General features: G+C 51.6%; 1 protein-coding gene across 1 annotated transcript in view; it reads left to right on the forward strand.

The window, feature by feature from the left end:
• sptlc3 (serine palmitoyltransferase, long chain base subunit 3) overlaps positions 1-21,053 on the forward strand; it is a 126,400-nt gene that overhangs the window by 86,927 nt on the left and 18,420 nt on the right. The window contains exons 7-8 of the mRNA XM_038792491.1: positions 3,785-3,890; positions 7,087-7,306. Coding sequence (XP_038648419.1) covers positions 3,785-3,890; positions 7,087-7,306 — 326 coding nt within the window. The remainder of the gene's footprint in view (positions 1-3,784; positions 3,891-7,086; positions 7,307-21,053) is intronic.

Raw genomic sequence — 21,053 nt, forward strand, 5'->3', positions numbered from 1 at the left:
GGTGTAAATTAAGAGAGGTGAATACTCAGCGAGACCTTGGTGTCCCTTGTGCATCAGTCGCTGAAAGTAAGCGCGCAGCTACAGCAGGCAGTAAAGAAGGCAAATGGTGTGTTGGCCTTCAGAGCAAGAGGATTTAAGAACAGAAATAGGAATGTTTTACTACAATTGTATAGGGCATTGGTGTGGCCACATCTGGAGTATTGTGTGCAGTTTTGATGTCCTTATCTGAAGAAGGATGTTCTTGTGTTGGAGGGAATGCAGCGAAGGTTTACCAGGCTGATTCCTGGGATGGCGGGACTGTCAGATGAGGAGAGACTAAATTAGTTAGGATTATATTCATTGGAGTTTAGGAGAGTGAGAGGGGATCTCATAGAAACTTATAAGATTCTAACAGGATTAGACAGGGTAGATTCAGAAAGAATGTTCCCAATGGTGGGGAGTCCAGAACTGGGGGTCATAGTTTGAGGATAAGGGGTAAACCTTTTAGGACTGAGGTGAGGAGTGATTTCTTCATCCAGAGAGTGGTGAATCTGTGGAATTTACTATCACAGAAAGTAGTTGAGGCCAAAACCTTGTGTAATTTCAAGAAGGAATTAGATATAGCTCTTGGGGCTAAAGGAATCACGGGATATGGGGGGAAGGTGGGATCAGGGTATTGAACTTGATGATCAGCCATGATCATAATGAATGGTGGAGCAGGCTCGAAGGCCCAAATGGCCACCACCTGCTTCTATTTTCTATGTATGTTTTTATATATGGTTAGGTCCTGGTTAGGTTCTGGTTACGTTAGGTTATGTTTAGGTTAGGTTCAGGTCAGATTAGGTTTTGGTTAGGTCAGGTCATGGTTAGGTTGGTTCTGGTTAGGTTAAGTTCAGCTTAGGTTAGGTTTTGGTTAGGTTAGATTCTGGTTAAGTTAGGTTCTGGTTAGGCTAGATTCAGGTTAGATTAGGTTCTGGTTAGACTAGGTTAGGTTAGATTCTGGTTAGCTAATCTGGAATGACTCCTCCACCAATGTAACTCAAGTACCGTGACTGAATACTTTCACCGATAAAGTTGTACAAAATGCTAGAGAATGCGATATCTTCAATGAACGGCCAGTGTCATCACTGAGGTGCTTTCTATGAATATAGACACACCTAAAATCCTACAAATGAGGTGAAACATTAATTCTGTCTGCAGGGAGACAAACAGTAGTTTCAAAGTTTGACCAGTGCAGCAATCCCTCTTTATGTTTGATCAGGAATAATTCAAACTGTTTAAATTCTCTTCAATGGACTGAGACTTAAACAATTAAAGATATGCAATCTTGTGTTTCGTAAGTAAGCTGCCGAGTTGCTTGGCAAGCGTTGTGTGTAAATTGTGGGGCTTTGTATTGCTTTGGGAGTGTTTGTCTGTGGGAGGAGAAGAGGAATTGACTTAATGTTCTGAACTCCTTTCTGAGTGAGAAGGTTGTATTCAGAGACTCGGAGCAGTTAATCGAGGCTGCACTCTCACTGGGCTGCACTCTCACTGCACTATTGAGGAACAAAGAACACTACAGCACAGGAACAGACCCTTCGGCCCTCATAGCCTGCACCGATCACGTGTCCTATCTAGACCAACCGCCTGTATCCTTTTAGACCCCGTCTGTTCATGTGTCTGTCTAGATAAATCTTAAAGGTCGCTAACGTATCTGCCTCAACTACCTCACTTGGCAGTGCATTCCAGGCCACCACCACCCTCTGTATAAAAAACTTCCCCCGCACATCTCCACTGAACCTTTTCCCCCCTCACCTTGAACTTGTGCCCCCTTGCAATTGTCATTTCCACCCTGGGAAAAACCCTGAACTGTTTCCCCTATCTATGCCCCAAATAATTTTATAAACTTCTATCAGGTTGCCCCTTATTCAATCTCTCCTCATAGCTAATACCCTCCATACCAGGCAACATCCTGGTAAACCTTTTCTGTGCTCTCTTCAAAGTTTCCACATCCTTCTGGTAGTGTGGCGACCAGAATTGGGACACAGTATTCCAAATGTGGCCCAACCAACATTCTATATAACTAACATGATTTGCGAACTTTTATACTCAATGCCCCGTCCGATGAAGGCAAGCATACCATATGCTTTCTTTCTCACCATTTCCATCTGTGCTGCCACTTTTAAGGATCTGTGGACCTGTACGCCCAGATCTCCATGTGTGTCTTTGCTCCTGATGGTTACATAGAACATAGAACAGTACAGCACAGAGCAGGCCCTTCGGCCCTCAATGTTGTGCCGAGCCATGATCACCCTACTCAAACCCACGTATCCACCCTATACCCGTAACCCAACAACCCCCCCCCTTAACCTTACATTTATTAGGACACTACGGGCAATTTAGCATGGCCAATCCACCTAACCCGCACATCTTTGGACTGTGGGAGGAAACCGGAGCACCCGGAGGAAACCCACGCACACAGGGGGAGGACGTGCAGACTCCACACAGACAGTGACCCAGCCGGGAATCGAACCTGGGACCCTGGAGCTGTGAAGCATTTATGCTAACCACCATGCTACCCTGCTGCCTCATATATGTTGCCATATATTTTATAGCTCCCACCTGAATTGGATCTACCAAAATGCATCACCTCGCATTTGCCCGGGTTAAATTCCATCTGCCATTTCACCGCCAAATTTTGCAGCCTATCTGTAATCCTGCTGTATAATTGCTACTTTGTAACCAATGTGTCCTCCAAGTCAGAGGTTAGGCCAAATGGCTGTCTTGTCAATTCAGTTAGCCGCTTCAGATCCCACAACACTATTCATTGTACAGTTGGATGTTCTGCCTTCCATCACTTCCTCCCTCAATGCCAAATTGCTGCCGACACCATCTCTCTGCCCGTCTGTCCAAACCCGGACTGGTCTTTGGTGTCATATTTGACCCCAAGATGGAACTTTGATCCCATCACCAAAATGACCTGCTTTCACCTCTGTTACATCACCAGGCTCCACCCCTGCCTCAGCCCATCGGCTGCCAAAGCCCTTTCCCTACCCATGTTACCTCTTCATTGCATGTAATCCTGAGCTTGCCCAAACCTCTGCTACCTGTCTCCTGTCTCTCACCCAGGACCGGGTATTCACCCATCACCCCCTGTGCCGGCTCCCAGTCAGGCAACATCGTGATTTAAAAATTTCCACCTTTGTTTTCAAATGCCCCCATGGCCTTGCCCCCCCCCCCCCCCCCCCCCCCCCCAATCGCTGCAATCTTCTCCAGCCCCACCATCCTCCGAGATCACTGCGTGCCTCTAACCTGGCCACTTGAACATCCCAGATTTTAATCACTCCACCATTGGAGATAGTGCCGTCAGCTGCCTGGGCCCAAAGCTCTGGAATTTCCCCTGTGAATCTCTCCACCCTTCTCTCACTTTCTTTAAGATGCTATTTAAAGGCTGAGAGGCTGGTAATTCTGTGGCGGGTAACTCACCCCCTGACTCCCCCAAAGCCTGTCCACCATCCACAAGGCTGAAGTCAGGAGTCTGATGGAATATTTCCTACTGGCCTGGGTGAGTGAAGCTTCAACAACCTCGACACCACCCAGGACAAAACATCCACCCGCTTCAAGGAGTTCCTGTGCTTCAACAGGCGATAGATCTCAAATCAGCCTCTCTGGTTAGCCAAGATAATGCCAACTAATGCCAGAGATAAACGTTCCCGTGATCCTCACCTGTCAGAATGTAGTGCAATTAATCTTTTTTGAAAAGAGCACACACACCAAGAACATCTGCGAGCCTGAATTTTCAATTCCCGTGTGTCTTTTCTCTCAGATCTACAGAGCCTGGAGAAGCTGCTGCGAGACGCTGTGGTCAATGGGCAACCCCGAACCCACAGGCCCTGGAAGAAAATCCTCATTCTCGTGGAAGGAATTTACAGGTATGACTCAGCCGGCCTCACTTGTCCCTATCTCTGTCGCCTCTTCCAACATTGTGGCTGTCCAAGGCATCCCGGCAATTCTAGCCTCTTGTGCCATGCTTTACCTCAATCACCCCAACTCTGGAACTCCATCTCTAAACCTCATTGCCCCTCTCTCTCACTCTCCTTTTTAAGAGGCTCCTATCTCTTTGGCCAGGCCTTTGATCACCTGCCCTAATAGCTCCATCTGTGGCTTGCTGTCAAAAATAAATAATTTGTTAAAGGGCGGCGCGGTGGCACAGTGATCAGCACTGCTGCCTCACAGCGCCAGTGGTCCCAGGTTCGATTCCGACACCGGGTGACTGTGTGGAGTTTGCACATTCTCCCGTGTCTGCATGGGTTTTCAACGGGGGCCCAGTTTCCCTCTCACAGTCCAAAGATACACAGGTTAGGTAGATTGGCCATGTTAAATTGCCCCTTAGGGTGGGGTCACTGGAATAGGTCAGGGGATTGGGCCTAGATAGGGTAGTCTTTTGAAGATCAGTGGAGACTCGATGGGCTGAATGGCCTCCTTCAGTACTGTAGGGGTTCTATGATTCTACGAAGGGCCAAGCAGCATTAAAATATGCTGTGTAAATGCGATCTGTGGTTCAGCTTGCCTGCTGGAGTATTGCTCCATTGTTGGTTCTCTGTCCTTTAGACCCAGGCATGCTGCTTGCTCGGAATCACATGTAGCGTGCTCCATTCAAACCATCTCTCTTTCTTCCAACAAAATTGCAGATGTGTCTCCAGTTACATATATGATTTATCAGTTTAAAAACATTTTTGCAAGCAAGGACCAGTAGGGTATTTGTTTCCGGGTGTCACAACATGTTAAAGAAGCAGATCTCCCTGACAATATCTTCATAGAGACAGAGAGCCACTCGCTGTGCCTGGTTAATGATGGAACATTTAGCAGAAGCCAAATTGTTACATTACGAATCTTAAACTGAGCCACAAAGACGAGGGAGACCACTGCGTCAATCCCCAACTTCTCTGTTGAGTTGACTCACCGGGTGAGATTATGTTGACAGAACCAGAGAATCCCTACGGCGCAAAAGGAGGCCATTTGGTCCATCGGGTCTGCACCGACCCTCTGAAAGAGCACCCCACCCAGGTCGACCCCCCTGCCCTATCCCTGTAGCCCCAGTTAGCCTTCATACCTTTGGACACTAAGGGTTATTTAGCATGGCCAATCCACCTAACCTGCACATTGTTGGACTGTGGGAGGAAATCTGAAGGATTAGCTCTGTTGTTATTCTCTCTCCCAGATGCTGCCTGACCAGCATTTCCCTTGTTCATCATCAGGTTACTGTTAGTAGGATCTCACTGTGCATGCTCCAAGGGTGGTGGCGATTAGCAGCAAACTGCTAACATAGAACATTTCAGTGAGGTACAAGCCCTTCGGCCCTCGGTGTTGCGCCGACCTGTGAAACCACTCTAAAGCCCATCTACACTATTCCCTTATCATCCATATGTTTATCCAATGACCATTTAAATGCCCTTAATGTTGGCTTGTCCACGACTGTTGCAGGCAGGGCATTCTACGCCCTTACTACTCTCTGAGTAAAGAACCTACCTCTGACATTTGTCCTATATCTATCGCCCCTCAATTTAAAGCTATGTCCCCTCATGCTAGCCATCACCATCCGAAGAAAAAGGCTCTCACTGTTCACCCTATCTAATCCTCTGATCATCTTGTATGCTTCTATTAAGTCACCTCTTAACCTTCTTCTCTCTAACAAAAACAGCCTCAAGTCCCTCAGCCTTTCCACATAAGATCTTCCCTCCATAGCAGGCAACATCCTGGTAAATCTCCACTGAACCCTTTCCAAAGCTTCCACGTCCTTCCTATAATGCGGCTGCCAGAACTGCACGCAATACTCCAAATGCGGCCACACCAGAGTTTTGTACAGCTGCAACATGACCTCATGGTTCCGAAACTCAATCCCTCTACCAATAAAAGCTAATACACTGTACGTCTTCTTAACAACCCTATCAACATGGGTGACAACTTTCAGGGATCTATGTACATGGACACCGAGATCTCTCTGCTCATCCACACTACCAAGAATCTTACCATTAGCCCAGTACTCTGTATTCGTGTTACTCCTTCCAAAATGAATCACCTCACACTTTTCTGCATTAAACTCCATTTGCCACCTCTCAGCCCAGCTCTGCAGCTTATCTATGTCCCTCTGTAACCTGCAACATCCTTCCGCACTGTCCACAACTCCACCGACTTTAGTGTCGTGCGCAAATTTACTGACCCATCCTTCTACGTCCTCCTCCAGGTCATTTATAAAAATGACAAACAGCAGTGGCCCCAAAACAGATCTTTGTGGTACACCACTAGTAACTGAACTCCAGGCTGAACATTTCCCATCAACCACCACCCTCTGTCTTCTTTCAGCTAGCCAATTTCTGATCCAAACCGCTAAATCCCCCCAATCCCCGCCCCCCCCCCCCCCCCCAAACCGGGTCACGACCTGCAAGTGCCAAGACAGCTTGGCACTTGTGGGGATGGAGATTTGGAAGTTTCCGTACTGGGGTCGGCCCCTTCGAAAGGCACGCAACATCCTGTACTTAACAACTCCCCCCCTCCTCAAATCCCAATTTTCACTCGAGGATTGCCGCAATTGTCAAGCATTACAAGCATTAAAATGGGGTGACAGTGAGAAACGGTTTGGGAATCCCTGGTTTAGGCCAGGACAAATCTGGTTAAAATGGGGCGTTTGATATCTGAAGGCTACGGCCCCATTGTACTGCCCCAGAGCTGAGCTTCACCAAACTGTGTGTGAGATACCCTGTAAAACACATCTTGATAACTGTATCGAGTCATAGACTATAGATAGAGTCATAGACATTCAGCGCACACCACCTGTGCTAGCTCCTTGGCTAAAAGCTAACCAGATATTGCCAGCGGCTTCACCACCGTGCTCTTTCCCGAGGTCAAGCTTTTACATTCCAATTATTTTGCTCAGTTGTTGCATAAATATACTGTTCAAAACATAGCAAACCAGAGGTTTATAAATTTACTGCACCTGGCTATGGAACACAAAATAATAGAATCCTGTATGTTTTATCAGTGTGTTATGTTGCTGTGTGTGTTATTTTTATCAGTGTTCTGTATGTTTGTAACACTGTGTTATGTTGCCATGTGTTATTTTGGTTCCAGCATGGAGGGCTCGATGGTCCGTCTCCCGGACATTGTAGCTTTGAAGAAAAAGTATAAAGCCTACCTGTACCTGGATGAAGCTCACAGTATCGGAGCGGTGGGACCTACCGGCCGGGGTGTGGTGGAATACTTCTTCGTTGACCCCATGGATGTTGATGTGTTGATGGGCACTTTTACTAAAAGCTTCGGGGCAACTGGAGGCTACATTGCTGGCAAGAAGGTAGTGTTTAAAAGTGTGCTCTCTCTCTCTCTCCCTTCTGCCTCCTCCCCCCCCCTCCCTCTCTCTCTCTCCCTCTCCAACCCCTGTCTCTCTCTCTCTCCAAACCCCCCCCCCCCCCCGCTGTCTCTCTCTCACCCCCTCCATCTCTCTCTTTCCACCCTCCTCTGTGTCTCTCTCTTCACCTTCTCCATCTCTCTCTCTCTCCACCCTCCAGTCTCTCCCTCTCTCGGACAGGAGGCAGAGGGTGATGGTTGAAGCTTGTTTTTTAAAAATAAATTTAGAGTACCCAATTAATTTTTTCCAATTAAGAGGCAATTTAGCGTGGCCAATCCACCTACCCTACTCATCTTTGGGTTGTGGGGGTGAAACCCACGCAAACATGGGGAGAATGTGCAAACTCCACACGGACAGTGACCCAGGGCCCGGATCAAACCTGGGACCTTGGCACTGTGAGGCAGCAGTGCTAACCACTACGCCACCGTGCTGCCTTGTTGCTAATTTGCAAAGTGTGCTTTACACTTAATTGCTCTGTTTAATCACCTTGCTCTAGAGTCGCCGGGTATCTTTATGATACCACCACGAGGTTCAAGTTCAAGTGCTGATCAATAACCAATACACCAGTTAGTAAGTTTCAAATCAAAACACATTTATTATATACACAGTCAATCGCTACTCATGCATAAAATACTACTCACTAGACTATCTCCAACACTAAAAGGCCAATACTTAGCTTTGGAAACTGGCCCACCAGGTCAGGGGAATAAATGGCCTTTCGTTCGATTCTGAGTCTGCAGGCTTCAAGCTGGTATGGACTAATGGTTAGGAGCGCCTATCTCGTAGCGTGCATTGACTGGACACTTACTTGGTTGGTGCAGCTGCTAGGCAAGTCTCTCCGAGTTGAGAGTCACGGTCAAGAGTTCTTTGAGAGCTGCCAAGAAGACCGAACTGAACATGGTGACTCTATTTTATAGTCCCCAGGGGCTTCGCGCCCTTTTGGGCGGACCCCGTAACTGGTTCCAATTGATTGGACTAACTTCCAATCGCTTCTATCGATTTCTCCAATACTGGAGCTGTTCCCTGATCGCTGGGCGGTTCCTCGGTGTCCGTTGGTCTTCCTTTGTCTTGGCTCCGGCTGGCGCCGAGGAGTCTGGTTTGGTCTTTATTACTCTTAATGTTTCCAATTGTTCCCGGGGATCGCTCATTACTATGCAGATGGTTTTTGGTTTCGGTTCTGTCTGGGTTCTGCAAGTCTAATAGACAGGAAACTTTGTACCTGCTTGTTTTCCTGTCCTTGGCCATTTCTCCCTGCATTCTTAGCGGATCCCCATTTTGGAGTCGGGAGGTGGCCAACGCAGGTGGCTACAGCCTGAAGTTTGTTTTTATGACTGGAAGCCTGTGTCCAATGGTGTTCTGCAGGGATCGGTGCTGGGTCCCTTGCTGTTTGTAGTGTGCATTAATGATCCAGATGTGAATATGTAGGGTATAGTCAACAAGTTGACAGATGACACAAAATTGGTGGTGTGGTGAATAGCAAGGAGGAAAGCCTTGGATTACAGGACTATATAGACGGGCTGTGTTGCTCGTTATGCTCTCTCCTTAATTGGCTCTGTTTATGGCGGTTAATATGGTCGCCGTCCTTCATTCTAATTATGCTTGCTCAAGAGTCGCCAGGTATCTTTCCGATACGGCCACAAGGTTCAAAACCGAATACTGATCAAAGACTCGATACACCAGTTAGTAAGTTCGAAATCAATACTCATTTATTTACACACATAGTCAATTATACTCATGCACAAACTCTACCAACTAAACTACTACTACTACTAAAAGCCTATACTTAGCTTTGGGTGCCCACTCAGTCAGAGGAACAATGGCCGTTGTCCGGTTGTGAGGCTGCTGGCATTGAACTTGTATAGAATAGTAGCTAGGAGCGTCTATCTCGTAGCGTGCGTTGACTTTGGACTTATTTGTCTGGTGCAGCTGCTAGGCAGGTCTCTCCTCGCTGAGAGCCAAGGCCAAGAAGGACGATTCTCTCTTGGGGGCTTCCTCTTATAATCAAAGGGGGCTTCGCGCACTTTTGGGTCCCAATTAATTGGACCGTATCCTGATCATTGGTATCGATCATTGGTATCGATTTCCTCCAATAAAGGGGTGGCTGCCCTGATTGCTGGGCGGGCCCTAGGTGGCCGTTGGCCTGCTTTGTTCTAGTCTCCTCTGGCGCCGGGGTGTCTGCTTTAGTATCGTTTACCTAAATGTTACTCTTTTGTACCCGGAGATGGCTCATTAGTATGGTAATGGCTTTGCAGTATCGGTCTTGTCTGGGAGCTACAGCTCCAATCAACAGACAAACCTTGCACCTACTTGCTTTCTCAGCATTGTCCATTTTTCCCTTCATTCTCTGCAAGTGTCTATTTTGTAATCAGGATGTGGCTACAGCTGGTCAGATGGGCAGAACAGTGGCAAATGGAATTTAATCCTGAAAAGTCTGAAGTGATGAATTTTAGGAGGACTAACAAGTCAAGGGAATGTACAATGAACAGCAGGATGCCAGGACGGACAGAGGATCAGAGGTACCTTGGGGTGCATGTCTATAAATCCCTGAAGGCAGCAGGACAGGTAGATAAGGTGGTTAAGAAGACATATGAGATACTTGCCTTTACTAGCTGAGGCATAGAATATAAGAGCAGAGAGGTTACGACAGGCCTGTATGAAATGCTCGTTAGGCCACAGCTGGAGTTCTGGTCACTACAGTATAGGAAGGAAGTGATTGCACCAGAGACGGTGCAGAAGGGATTCGCCGGAATGTTGCCCTGGGCTGGAGTGTTTCAGCTGTGCAGAGAGACTGGATAGGCTGCAATTGCTTTTCTGAGAGTAGAGAAGGCTGTAGGCAGGACCTGACTGAGGTGCACAGCATTATGAGGGACATAGATAGGGTAAATAGGAAGAAACATTTCCCCTTAGTGGAGGGTCAATGACCAGGAGGCAAAGATTTAAGTTAATGGGAAAGAGGGTAGAGGGGATGTGAGGAAAAAGGTTCACTCAGAGGGTGGTGCGAATCTGGAACTCACTAGCTAAAAGGGTGGTAGAGGCAGGAACCCTCATCACAATTAAGAAGTATTCATGTGAGAGGGCAGCACAGTGGCGCAGTGGTTAGCACTGCTGCCTCACGGCGCCGAGGTCCCAGGTTCGACCCCGGCTCTGGGTCACTGTCCGTGTGGAGTTTGCACATTCTCCCCGTGTCCGCGTGGGTTTCACCCCCACAACCCAAAGATGTGCAGGCTCGGTGGATTAGCCACGCTAAATTGCCCCGTAATTGTAAAAAATGAATTGGGTACTCTAAATGTATTTATTTTTAAAAAGAAGTATTCAGATGAGCACTTGAAACACCACAGCATACAAAGCTACAGACCCAAATGCTGGAAAATGGAATTAGAATAGATAGGTGCATTATGGCCAACTTAGACAGGATGGACTGAAGGGCCTCTTCCTCTGCTGTAAAACTCTCTACCTTTATGACTCTTAGGACAGTGAAAGCTGATTCAATAATTACTGTTAAAAGGGGATTTGACAAAAAGGTGAGGGGAAAAAACTTAGGGACCACGGGGAAAGAGTAGGAAAGTGGGGCCAATTGGATCACCCTCCCAGAGAGCTAGCACACGTCTGATGGGACGAATGGCGTCCTCCTTTGCTGTTTCAGTTTTATTCAATGGTAATGGCGGCCGGTACCCAGAGCCTGTCTCAGAACAAAAAACAAGCTAATCTGATGGGTGCCGGCCTTTCTGCTCCACGCGCCTCCTCTTACCCAGAAACATGTCCTTGGGTGAGATTCTCCGACCCCCCCCCCCCCCCCGGGCTGGGTCGGAGAATCCCCGGGGGGGTGGTGTGGATCCTGCCCCGCCCCTCCGAAGCCGGCGGGCATATTGTCCGGCAGTCAAAAAATAACGCCGATGGGAATCACGCCGCGCGCCTCACAGAATGGCGGGAATCGGTGCGGCGCAATGCACCCCGGGGCTTCTCCAAATCTCCGGCCCGGATGGGCCAAATGCCACAGGTCACGCCGGCGTAAATCAAACAACCTTATTAACGGCGTCAATCTGTCGTGCTGGCTGACGCCGCCCAGGGGTCGGTGTGGGGTGGCCGCCGGAGAGGAGACGGCACGACTGGGGGGGGGGGGGGGGGGGGGGGGCTGGTGGCGGGTGCTCCCCAGGGCCATGGATAGGTATCGGTGCCGGGGGTGGGGGGGAGCTCGAGTGGGGATGGGATGGGGGGGGCGGGTCTGGGGCTGGGGTGCGGAGAGGATGGGGGGCGCCGTGGGGAGGGGGGTGCCAGGGATGGGGGGTGCCGGGGAGGGGAGGGGGGTCCAGGGAGGGGATTGGGGATGGGGGTGGTTTGCCTGGCCAGGTGCCAGCTAGCGACAGTTTGCAACCATGCAGCCCATGGCACCTGGCTGCGGAGGGGCTATGGGCAATGATGACATGTCGTCTGCCCCCACCCCCTGCAGACCGTTATGTTTGAGCATTACCCAGCGATGTTGGCTGCCGTGGCGGGAGCCTCCCTTCTACATGTTGCCCTGTGAGAGCTGGAGCAGGAGCGTGCCAGCGAGGCAGAGGCTAATGCAGAGGAGTGTGCCTCAGAGAGGCAGGTGGCAGCCGCCCAGGCTGGAGGGCCGCCCACCTGACAGGATGGAGAGAAAGAGGAGGAGGAGGTGGTGCCGTGATGACGGAGGCGCCCAATGAGGCCTCGTGTGTTCCGGCACCGCTCATTGTACCAGGACCTCACGGACCGGGCGAGCAGGAGGAGACTCCGGATGAGTCGGGAAACCTCGCCCATATCTGCCACCTGATGGCACATCTGACACCGCGTGGGACTGGGGGAGGACACCCTCTCCCGGTGGCCATCAAGGTTATAGTGGCCCTGAACTTCTACGCCACAGAGTCGTTCCAGTCGGCGAGTGGGGACCTGTCCGGCATCTCCCAGGCATCCGTGCACCGGTGCATCCGTGCAGTGACTGACACCCTGTACGACATCGCTGGACTAGTAGATCCGGTTCCCTGTGGACCGTACCCACCAGGATGCCCGGGCAGCGGGCTTCGCTGCCGTGGCCAGGATGCCCATGCTCAAGGGGGCGATCGATGGGATGCATGTCGCCATGCGGCCACCAGCGGATAATAAAGCCGTGTTCACGAATAGGAAGGGGATCTACATCATGAACATTCAGGTGGTCTGTGACCACCGCATGAGGATCCTGCACGTCTGCGCCCAGTACCCGGGCAGTGTACATGACCCGTTCGTATTGGCACAATCGTTCATCCCCGGCATGTTCGAGGGATGCCCCCCCAATTGGCTGAGGGGCTGGTTGCTGGGCGACAGGGGTTACCCGTTGCGGTCGTGGCTGATTGACGTCTATACGGAGGCCACAGACCGACGCAGAGAACAGCTACAATGATGCCCATGCAGCGGCCAGGGGTGTGATTGAGAGGTGCTTTAGCCGGCTGAAGATGTGGCTCAGGTGCCTGGACCGCTCTGGAGGGGCCTCCAGTACCCGTCAGATAGGCTCGGCCGCATCGTTGTGGTCTGCTGCGCCCTGCACAGCATAGCCCAGCAGAGGGGCGATGTGCTGGAGGCAGAGGAGGGGGAGGGGGAGGAGCAACATGATGAAGGGCCGGCCTCCACAGATGAGGAGGCTGGGGGCAATGTACAGGACAGGCGGGCTGGACATGGACGGGAGGTTGCCCACCGTTACCGGTGGGCCAGGGGGCACGGGACGGGTTGATAGCCGCCCGCTTCATGGACTGGGGAGGGGAGGGTGGGTTGTGGGAATCGCCGAGCATGGGTCAGACAACACAGTATGGCACCAGCCTACCACCCTCACCCCGCCCACCACCACCACCCTCACCCCGCCCACCACCAACCACCCTCACCCCGCCCACCACCCTCACCCCGCCCACCACCAACCACCCTCACCCCGCCCACCACCCTCACCTCGCCCACCACCAACCACCCTCACCCCACCCACCACCAACCACTCCCACCACCGCATCACCTGCATGCACACCACCCCTCCATTGCACATCCACCTGCGGCACAACGGGCAGGACTCACACAGTCGCCAGTGGAAGCTGGTCTATTGCAGGCCATGGAGGATGATGACAACCTGCTCTGCGATGGGCTCCAGGCTCTACATCGTTAGACAATGTCTGACCGATGGCCACAGTAACACCCTCCACCTGGGTGGTCCCTGCATGCAGCCTGGACACTGCAGGGCACAGTCCCGTCGTCTGCCCGGGGGGTTGGCGAGGGCAGCCCGGGGAGGGAGGGGGGGCACACTCACCTGAGCTCGACGTCCTATCACCCCTCACCCACACTGGCGCTCATCTCACACCTCACCCCCGCACGCATTGGACAGAGCACAGAGGCAGCTTCTGTAGGTATGGAAGTGATTTTAATAACAAACAGTTCATACACGTGACCGAGCCCCTAATCTGTGCCCTGCACCCGGGCCAACTTACTCAATGTTTAATTTTATGGCCTTACGGGCCCTTTGACTACCCCTAGGTGGTTCCCCAGACGGTACAGCGGAACTGGAGGTGGACTCCTGTGATTCCTGCCCTGTGACTTGGGATCCCATTGGCAGCCATGTCCTGGGCCACGGATGCCGCCTGCATGGAAAGCCCCAGCCCTTGCATACTGCTCCCCATGTCTGACACCGTCGCCCCCATTGCCTCCACTGCGGACGCCACCCGTGCGGTGTCGGCCTGGGTGGCACGCATGACCGGCACCACTCCCAGCCCCTGGACGCGGGTCGACTCCTCCGTCTGCAGCTGCTGCAAGCCAGCCGTCACCCCCGTCGATCGTCCCTGGGTCCGTGACTGCATCGGGTCTATGGGTGGGTGTGGCAACTCCAGGAACCTGGTACCCGTCTGGGCGGCAGATGGTTGCTGGGAACGGGCTGCCCTCCGACCGTCCAGCCCCTCGGCTGCTCCTACCTCCACCTGCTGTACCGGGACGGCTGTGTTGTGCGCACCAATTAGTGTACCAGGGCCTCATCGCTAAAGTGCCCAAGCGACGTTAGAGTCTCTGCGATGTTGGAGGGTGTAGGAGATAGCAGTGGCACAATGTTGTGTTCCTCATCCGACCCGAAGTCCGGGGTCCCCTGGAGTGGTGTGTCCTGTCCATCCGTCCCCTGTGTGTCAGTGTCCTGGGTGCTTGTGTCGTGTGTGTCAGTGTCCCGGGTCGACTGGGTTGGGGGTTTGTTGCTGCGGCTGCCCTCCTCGTCGCTGGGTGTGGCCCACCGGCGTCGTCGCACTGGCACTAGATGGGGGCGGTCTATCCCTGGCTCGTGGGTGCCCTGACACATCCTGGGGGCAGTCGGCATCCACAGGGACGGGTGGGTTGACGTTTGGTCCTGCAATACACAATACAGCATGCATGGTTAGACACGCAGATGGGGAAGGGGGATGGAGATGGGGGAAGGGGGATGGAGATGGGGGATGGGGGAAGGGGGGGAAGGGGGATGGAGATGGGGGGAAGGGGGATGGAGATGGGGTATGGGGGAAGGGGTAGGGGGCAGGCAGTGGGGGGGTCTCACTTAGTGCTGCGTCCCCGATCTCTGCATCCACAACCTCCCGGTCCTCGGCTACGCTTGCAAGGTCCAGGGCCCTCTCCCCATGATGGTGAGGGGGCACAATTCAGGTGGACCCCCTCTGGTCCTCTCACGCTCCCGGTTGTTATGAGCGCGTTTCTCCTGTGGGGGCAGGGATAAAGGGCAACAGTGTTAGGCGGACATATACATGCGGTTGTGTTTATGTTGGCATAGGTTCACACCCACCCTGCCAATGCAGCCTGCATAGTGGGTGCAGCCATGTTGGTTTTAGCTAGGGCTGTGCCGCCCATCCGGGGGGGGGTGGGGGGCGGGTTACTCACCCTGGCTGCCCTGACCTTCTTGTGGCACTGGATGCCTGTCCTGGCTGTTACGGCCACGGCGCTGACGGCCTCTGCCACCTCCCTCCACAGGCGCCGTCTGAGGTGTGGTGCGACCCTGTGGCCGTGTTCGGGATACAGGGCCACCCTCCGCTGCTCCACTAAGTCCAGGAGCGCCTCGATGTCACGCTCCTGGAACCTCGGCGCTGCGCAGCGGACGGCAATTTTGCCGGGTCTCCGGCAGGGGGCGTCTTTTGTGCTGCGACAATGATGACGTGCGCGTCTGTAACGGATGATGCCGTCGCGATTGGCATCACAACGCTGCTAGCCCCTTCTGGGTCGGAGGTTTTCCGACGTTCCGGGTGGCCCAACGCCGTTCCTGGCACTGGCGTCGGGCCATCCCGCCGATTGCAGGAGAATCCCGCCCCTTGTATTCCTTTCCCTGTCAGCTCTTTATTCAGCTTCCCCTTTTGCCTCAGCTAATCCCCGTGATAGTGAGTTCCAGTCTGTCGCTGCTGTAAGTTGTTTGGTGTGTCACTGAGAGCTCTGGGGGCTTGTTTGGTGTCTCACTGAGAGCTCTGGGGGCTTGTTTGGTGTCTCACTGAGAGCTCTGGGGGCTTGTTTGGTGTCTCACAGAGCACTGGGGGCTTGTTTGGTGTCTCACTGAGAGCTCTGGGGGCTTGTTTGGTGTGTCACTGAGAGCTCTGGGGGCTTGTTTGGTGTGTCACTGAGAGCTCTGGGGGCTTGTTTGGTGTCTCAGTGAGAGCTCTGGGGGCTTGTTTGGTGTCTCACTGAGAGCTCTGGGGGCTTGTTTGGTGTCTCACTGAGAGCTCTGGGGGCTTGTTTGGTGTCTCACTGAGAGCTCTGGGGGCTTGTTTGGTGTCTCACTGAGAGCTCTGGGGGCTTGTTTGGTGTCTCACTGAGAGCTCTGGGGGCTTGTTTGGTGTCTCACTGAGAGCTCTGGGGGCTTGTTTGGTGTCTCACAGAGCTCTGGAGGCTTGTTTGGTGTGTCACTGAGAGCTCTGGGGGCTTGTTTGGTGTCTCACTGAGAGCTCTGGGGGCTTGTTTGGTGTCTCACTGAGAGCTCTGGGGGCTTGTTTGGTGTCTCACTGAGAGCTCTGGGGGCTTGTTTGGTGTCTCAGTGAGAGCTCTGGGGGCTTGTTTGGTTGGATGCAAACCATTTGTTGGTAACCTGTAACTATATACATCTTCTGACTGTCTCCACGACAGCTTCTGTTAGACTCTACTACACACAACCTCCCTAACAGCAAGGTGGGTGTACCTACACCTCAGGGACTGTAATGGTTCAAGAAGGCAACTCACCACCGCCTTCTCATGGGGCAGTTAGGGTTGGGGCAATGAACTCTGACCTAACCAGCGACGCCCACATCACATAAATGAATTATAAATATGTGACTCTCTACAGTCATCCCCTTGGGCCACTCGCGCTCCTCGGTTCTCACATTAACCCTTACAAACCCGAGCACCCTTACACCACAGTGACCACACCCTGGGAAACTTCTCCTGAATTCCCCCCCCCCCCCCCTTCCCCCCATTGACTCTTGTATCGATGACCCCTGGTGTTGCTGGGAGATATTGAGGGGGGGGGGGTGCGGTATCATGGGGGCCAGTGAGAATCATCCAGAGGACTTTGACTTTGCTGCAGGTTCTCGGGGGATTCCTGCATCGCCCAGCAACCCGCCTTCAATCAGGGGTCCGGTCGGAACTGAACCTGGGGAAGGATTGACTACACCACCAAGTGTTCGCAGAGCCTTTTGTTTGCAAGCACTCCCTGTGTTGACTAAATACTTTGACATAATTTTGATGCACACTGTATCATTATGTCGCAGAAACCTTTCCACTGAACAAACACAACTCATAAACTGTATCCCGTGGCCCTGGCTTTGTCCTGATGTAAGTAACGCTGCCTCTCCACACGGAAAGGCCAGTGTCTCCTTTAGAAAGACACCAGCCAATTGCAAATATTTCCCATTTGAAACATGCAACCTGGTATTGCTGCAGGCACTCAAACAGCGCTGTGACCAACAGCTCTTTACGCTTTTTTGCCAGGGAAAGAATAAAATTGCTCAGTTAAATGGGATTGAAAATGAATTCAAGGCTGCAGTACCGTTGACCGTCTGCTGCAGGTGCTGTTGAGAGCAGCCTGCTCCACGACATTGTGAGCGGCAGCGTCCCTTAGAGGAATGCAGTGGTACTGCAGGATCTGAGAAAGTGGGATCTATCTGCCCTCTGGTGGCCACATCGCTCTAACTTGACCATCTTCTGACACATTTGTGTAAGAGATAGGGAGCAGACTACCAGGCTCCTCACGCCCCCTCCACCATTGATGCTTACAAAATAGGAGGACAGGGGAGGGATGACCTCATTACAGGAAGGCTGTGACCACACTAGAGAGGGAGCAGAAGAGATTTCCGAGCATGTTACCAGGACTGGAGAATTCTAGTGATGAGGAAAGGTTGGGTAGGCCGAGATTGTTCTCCTTGGGACAGAGGGGATGTAAATGAGATTTATTTAGTTATGACGAGCCTGGATCACTCGGGGAGCGCGGGTTGCTGTGGCAACAAGCAGGTTGTAGTGTGGAGCTGTGGACTGTAATGGTAGAGGCTCCAACTCTGTTTCCATCACATGGCTGGCCAGGAATCTCTCCCACTCTTGCCGAAGACAATTAGTGTGTGTTAAAGAAAAGGACAAAGAAAAATACAGCACAGGAACAGGCCCTTTGGCCCTCCAAGCCAGCACCGACCATGCTGCCCATCAAACTAAAATCTTCTACACATCCGGGGTCCATCCTATTCATGTATTTGTCAAGGTGCCCCTTAAACATCGATAGGATTTACAACTTGATACTCAAAAGGTTGAACAGGTGAATACCCATTTACTGAATTAGGTAGCGGAAGACATTGTGATGATCACAACTGTTTTATTGTGATACTGTAGTTCAGCACAAACGCTGGTTTATACTCTCCCCTTCTGGATCCTCTACCTGTCCAGCAGCAACTCCCCGAGTGATGGAAAGACCCCAGCTGTACAAGCCTCAATGTGCATCACCTGCTCACTCTGAAGATAGTCCTGGCTTACTTTTAAAGGCATTTCTAACATTGTCACTCACACCATGAATCATTCCTTGGCCATCAAGTCCTGGGGTGGGACTTGAACCCTGAGTTTTCAGCTCAGAGGCAGGCACGCTACCACTGCGCCATAGAGAGTGTGGATAGGGAGGAAGTAAAGAAGAGATGACACGCAGCTCAGTGACACGACACAATCTCCCATGTGCATTTGGAGTTTGTAAAGACATCTTTATACATCAGGTTTCCCGACCATTGGATGTCTCAAGGTACCCTACAGCCAATGAACCACTATTACTGAGATATTTCCTTTCGCAAAGACACCATTAATCAGGAGATATGGAATTAAAGTAATTGTTCAGAGGGGAGTTGAGGGGAAATTCAAGGTCTGGAACTCACTTTAGGTCTGGAACTCACTGCTTGAAAGAAGGGGGGGAGGCAGAAACCCTCATCAATTTGAAATAAATACTTGGATATGCACTCGGAAGTGCTGTGACCCACAGAGTCAGAGAGTGAGTGGGGTTAGACTGCTTAACTCTATTTCAGCACAGACTGATCTGCATTGCAAATCTCATTGCAGTGAGGCAGTGTTGAGCACAGATTCTATAATCACCCTCCCGGGGGAGTGACACTCAAATGGAGACTCTTCATTAACCACATCTTGCAAACAACCTTTAATCTCAGAGTCTGAGATCAAATATATCTTTCATCCAGTTTAAGTGGCACTCAGATCATTTTCATACTGCCTTATCCAGTACTGAGGCTTGTTAACCAGCTACACGGTGCAGGAGGATCGGTAAAGTTAGGCTGGTTTAGCTCAGTTGGCTAGACAGCTGGTTCGTGATGCAGAGTGAGACCAACAGAGTGGGTTCAATTCCTTTACCGGCTGAGGTTAATCATGAAGGCCTCGTCTTCTCAACCTTGCCCCTCGCCTGAGGTGTGGTGATCCTCAGGTTAAATCACCACCAGTTAGCTCTCCCTCTCAGAGGGGAAAGCAGCCAATGCTCACCTGGGACTATGGCCACTTTACAGTAAATGGTGCAGCACAAACTGATGCCATTCGGCCTATTATGGTGATACTGGCTCTTTGTTACAGCAATCCAATTAATAATAATCTTTATTGTCACAAGTAGGCTCACATTAACACGGCAATGAAGTTACTGTGAAAAACCCCTAGTCGCCACATTCCGGCGCCTGTTCGGGGACACAGGGAGAATTCAGAATGTCCAAATTACCTAACAAGCACATCTTTCAGGACTTGTGGGAGAAAACAGGAGCAGCCAGAGGAAGCCCACGCAGGCACAGGGAGAACGTGCAGACTCCGCACAGACAGTGACCCAGGCCCAGGAATCGAACCTGGGACCCTGGAGCTGTGAAGCAACAGTGCTAACCACTGTGCTACCGTGTTGCCCAATAATCCCACTCTCCTGCTCTTTCCCTGTAGTCCTGCAGATTTTTTTCCCATCGCATGTCAGCCGTGCCTCAGTTGGTAAAATGCTCACCTGTGAAACACAGGGTCCCGGCTTCAAATCCCGCTCCAAGGTTTGAGCACAAAAATCATTACAGTACTGAGTGGGCCCTGCACTGTCGGCGATGCTTTGTTTTGGATGCTATGTGCCAGCCCGGGTGGACGTATAAAATCCTGCGGCCACTATTTTGAAGACGAGCCAGAGGAGTTATCCCCAGTGTCCTTGCCAATGTTTATCCCTCAATCAATATCAACCAAAAAAACAGATGATCTCAGGCAGGATTTTTGGAAGCAGCCCAGCGTTGGCCAGTGGCGGGTCAATGAGTTATCCCCATGGTTCGCACCCCCGGGAAGCCGCGACGACAGGTGGGTGGTCACCAGCGGGTCCGGAAGATCGCGCTGGTGGGAACGGTCAGACAATATCTGCCCTTGTTCATTTTCACATTGCTTTGTGTGAGAACTTGCCGCGTACAAATGCTGCCACATTCCTACATTACAACAGTAACTATTCGTCAGCAAAGGTACTTCATTGGCTGGAAAGCTTTTGAAGATGTCCAGTGGTTGTAAAAGGTGCTATATAAATGCAAGTCTGCTTTTTAAGTATTTATCCATGTGGGTGTGTGTAGAATCTTTACATTACGATGCTGCCTTGGTGCATCTGTGGAGGTAGCTTTATGGGCACAAGTTTTCCAAAGAAAGACAAAGAGTTAGGTTCTGACTGAAAACCGGCGTTGTTCTCCCCGGAGAAGGCGACAGGTTTGCTCTCCACATCTTCTGACACTTTGTCAGAAAAATGGAGATGGAGAGGGGGGGGGTGTTAAATTGAAGTTAAAGATGCCCCCTCCCCCATCAGCACCGGAAGGAAGCATTAGAGCCCCCCACCACCACCACCAATGCAGGCCCCCATACATAATGGGAAGCCCCCAGTGGAACTCCTGGAGGCCCTACCACTGATCGGGCCAGATTGGCGATGCCAGGCTGCTCCCAGCCATGTCCCTCACCACCCAGGGGTTATACCCACCTCTAGGCCCCCAACGAGGTCATCACGACTGGTTTCCGTTTTTGGGGCAACATAGGGCATAAAGCCATTTTTGAATATTTGAATACATTCAGATGCGTGGTAATCAGGCTCGTCCCCTCGCCGGGCGTGAACCTGATTTACCTCAGCGGGGAGGGTCCGGGAACATTCTGGGTTCTGGTCAGCACAAATCCCCTTACGGTCCTCTCGCGAGTGTTTGCGGACATAACGGAATTAGCGTTCGTGGCAAACAGG

Source organism: Scyliorhinus canicula, chromosome 1 (genome assembly GCF_902713615.1).
Source record: "Scyliorhinus canicula chromosome 1, sScyCan1.1, whole genome shotgun sequence".
NCBI classification, from domain to species: domain Eukaryota; kingdom Metazoa; phylum Chordata; class Chondrichthyes; order Carcharhiniformes; family Scyliorhinidae; genus Scyliorhinus; species Scyliorhinus canicula.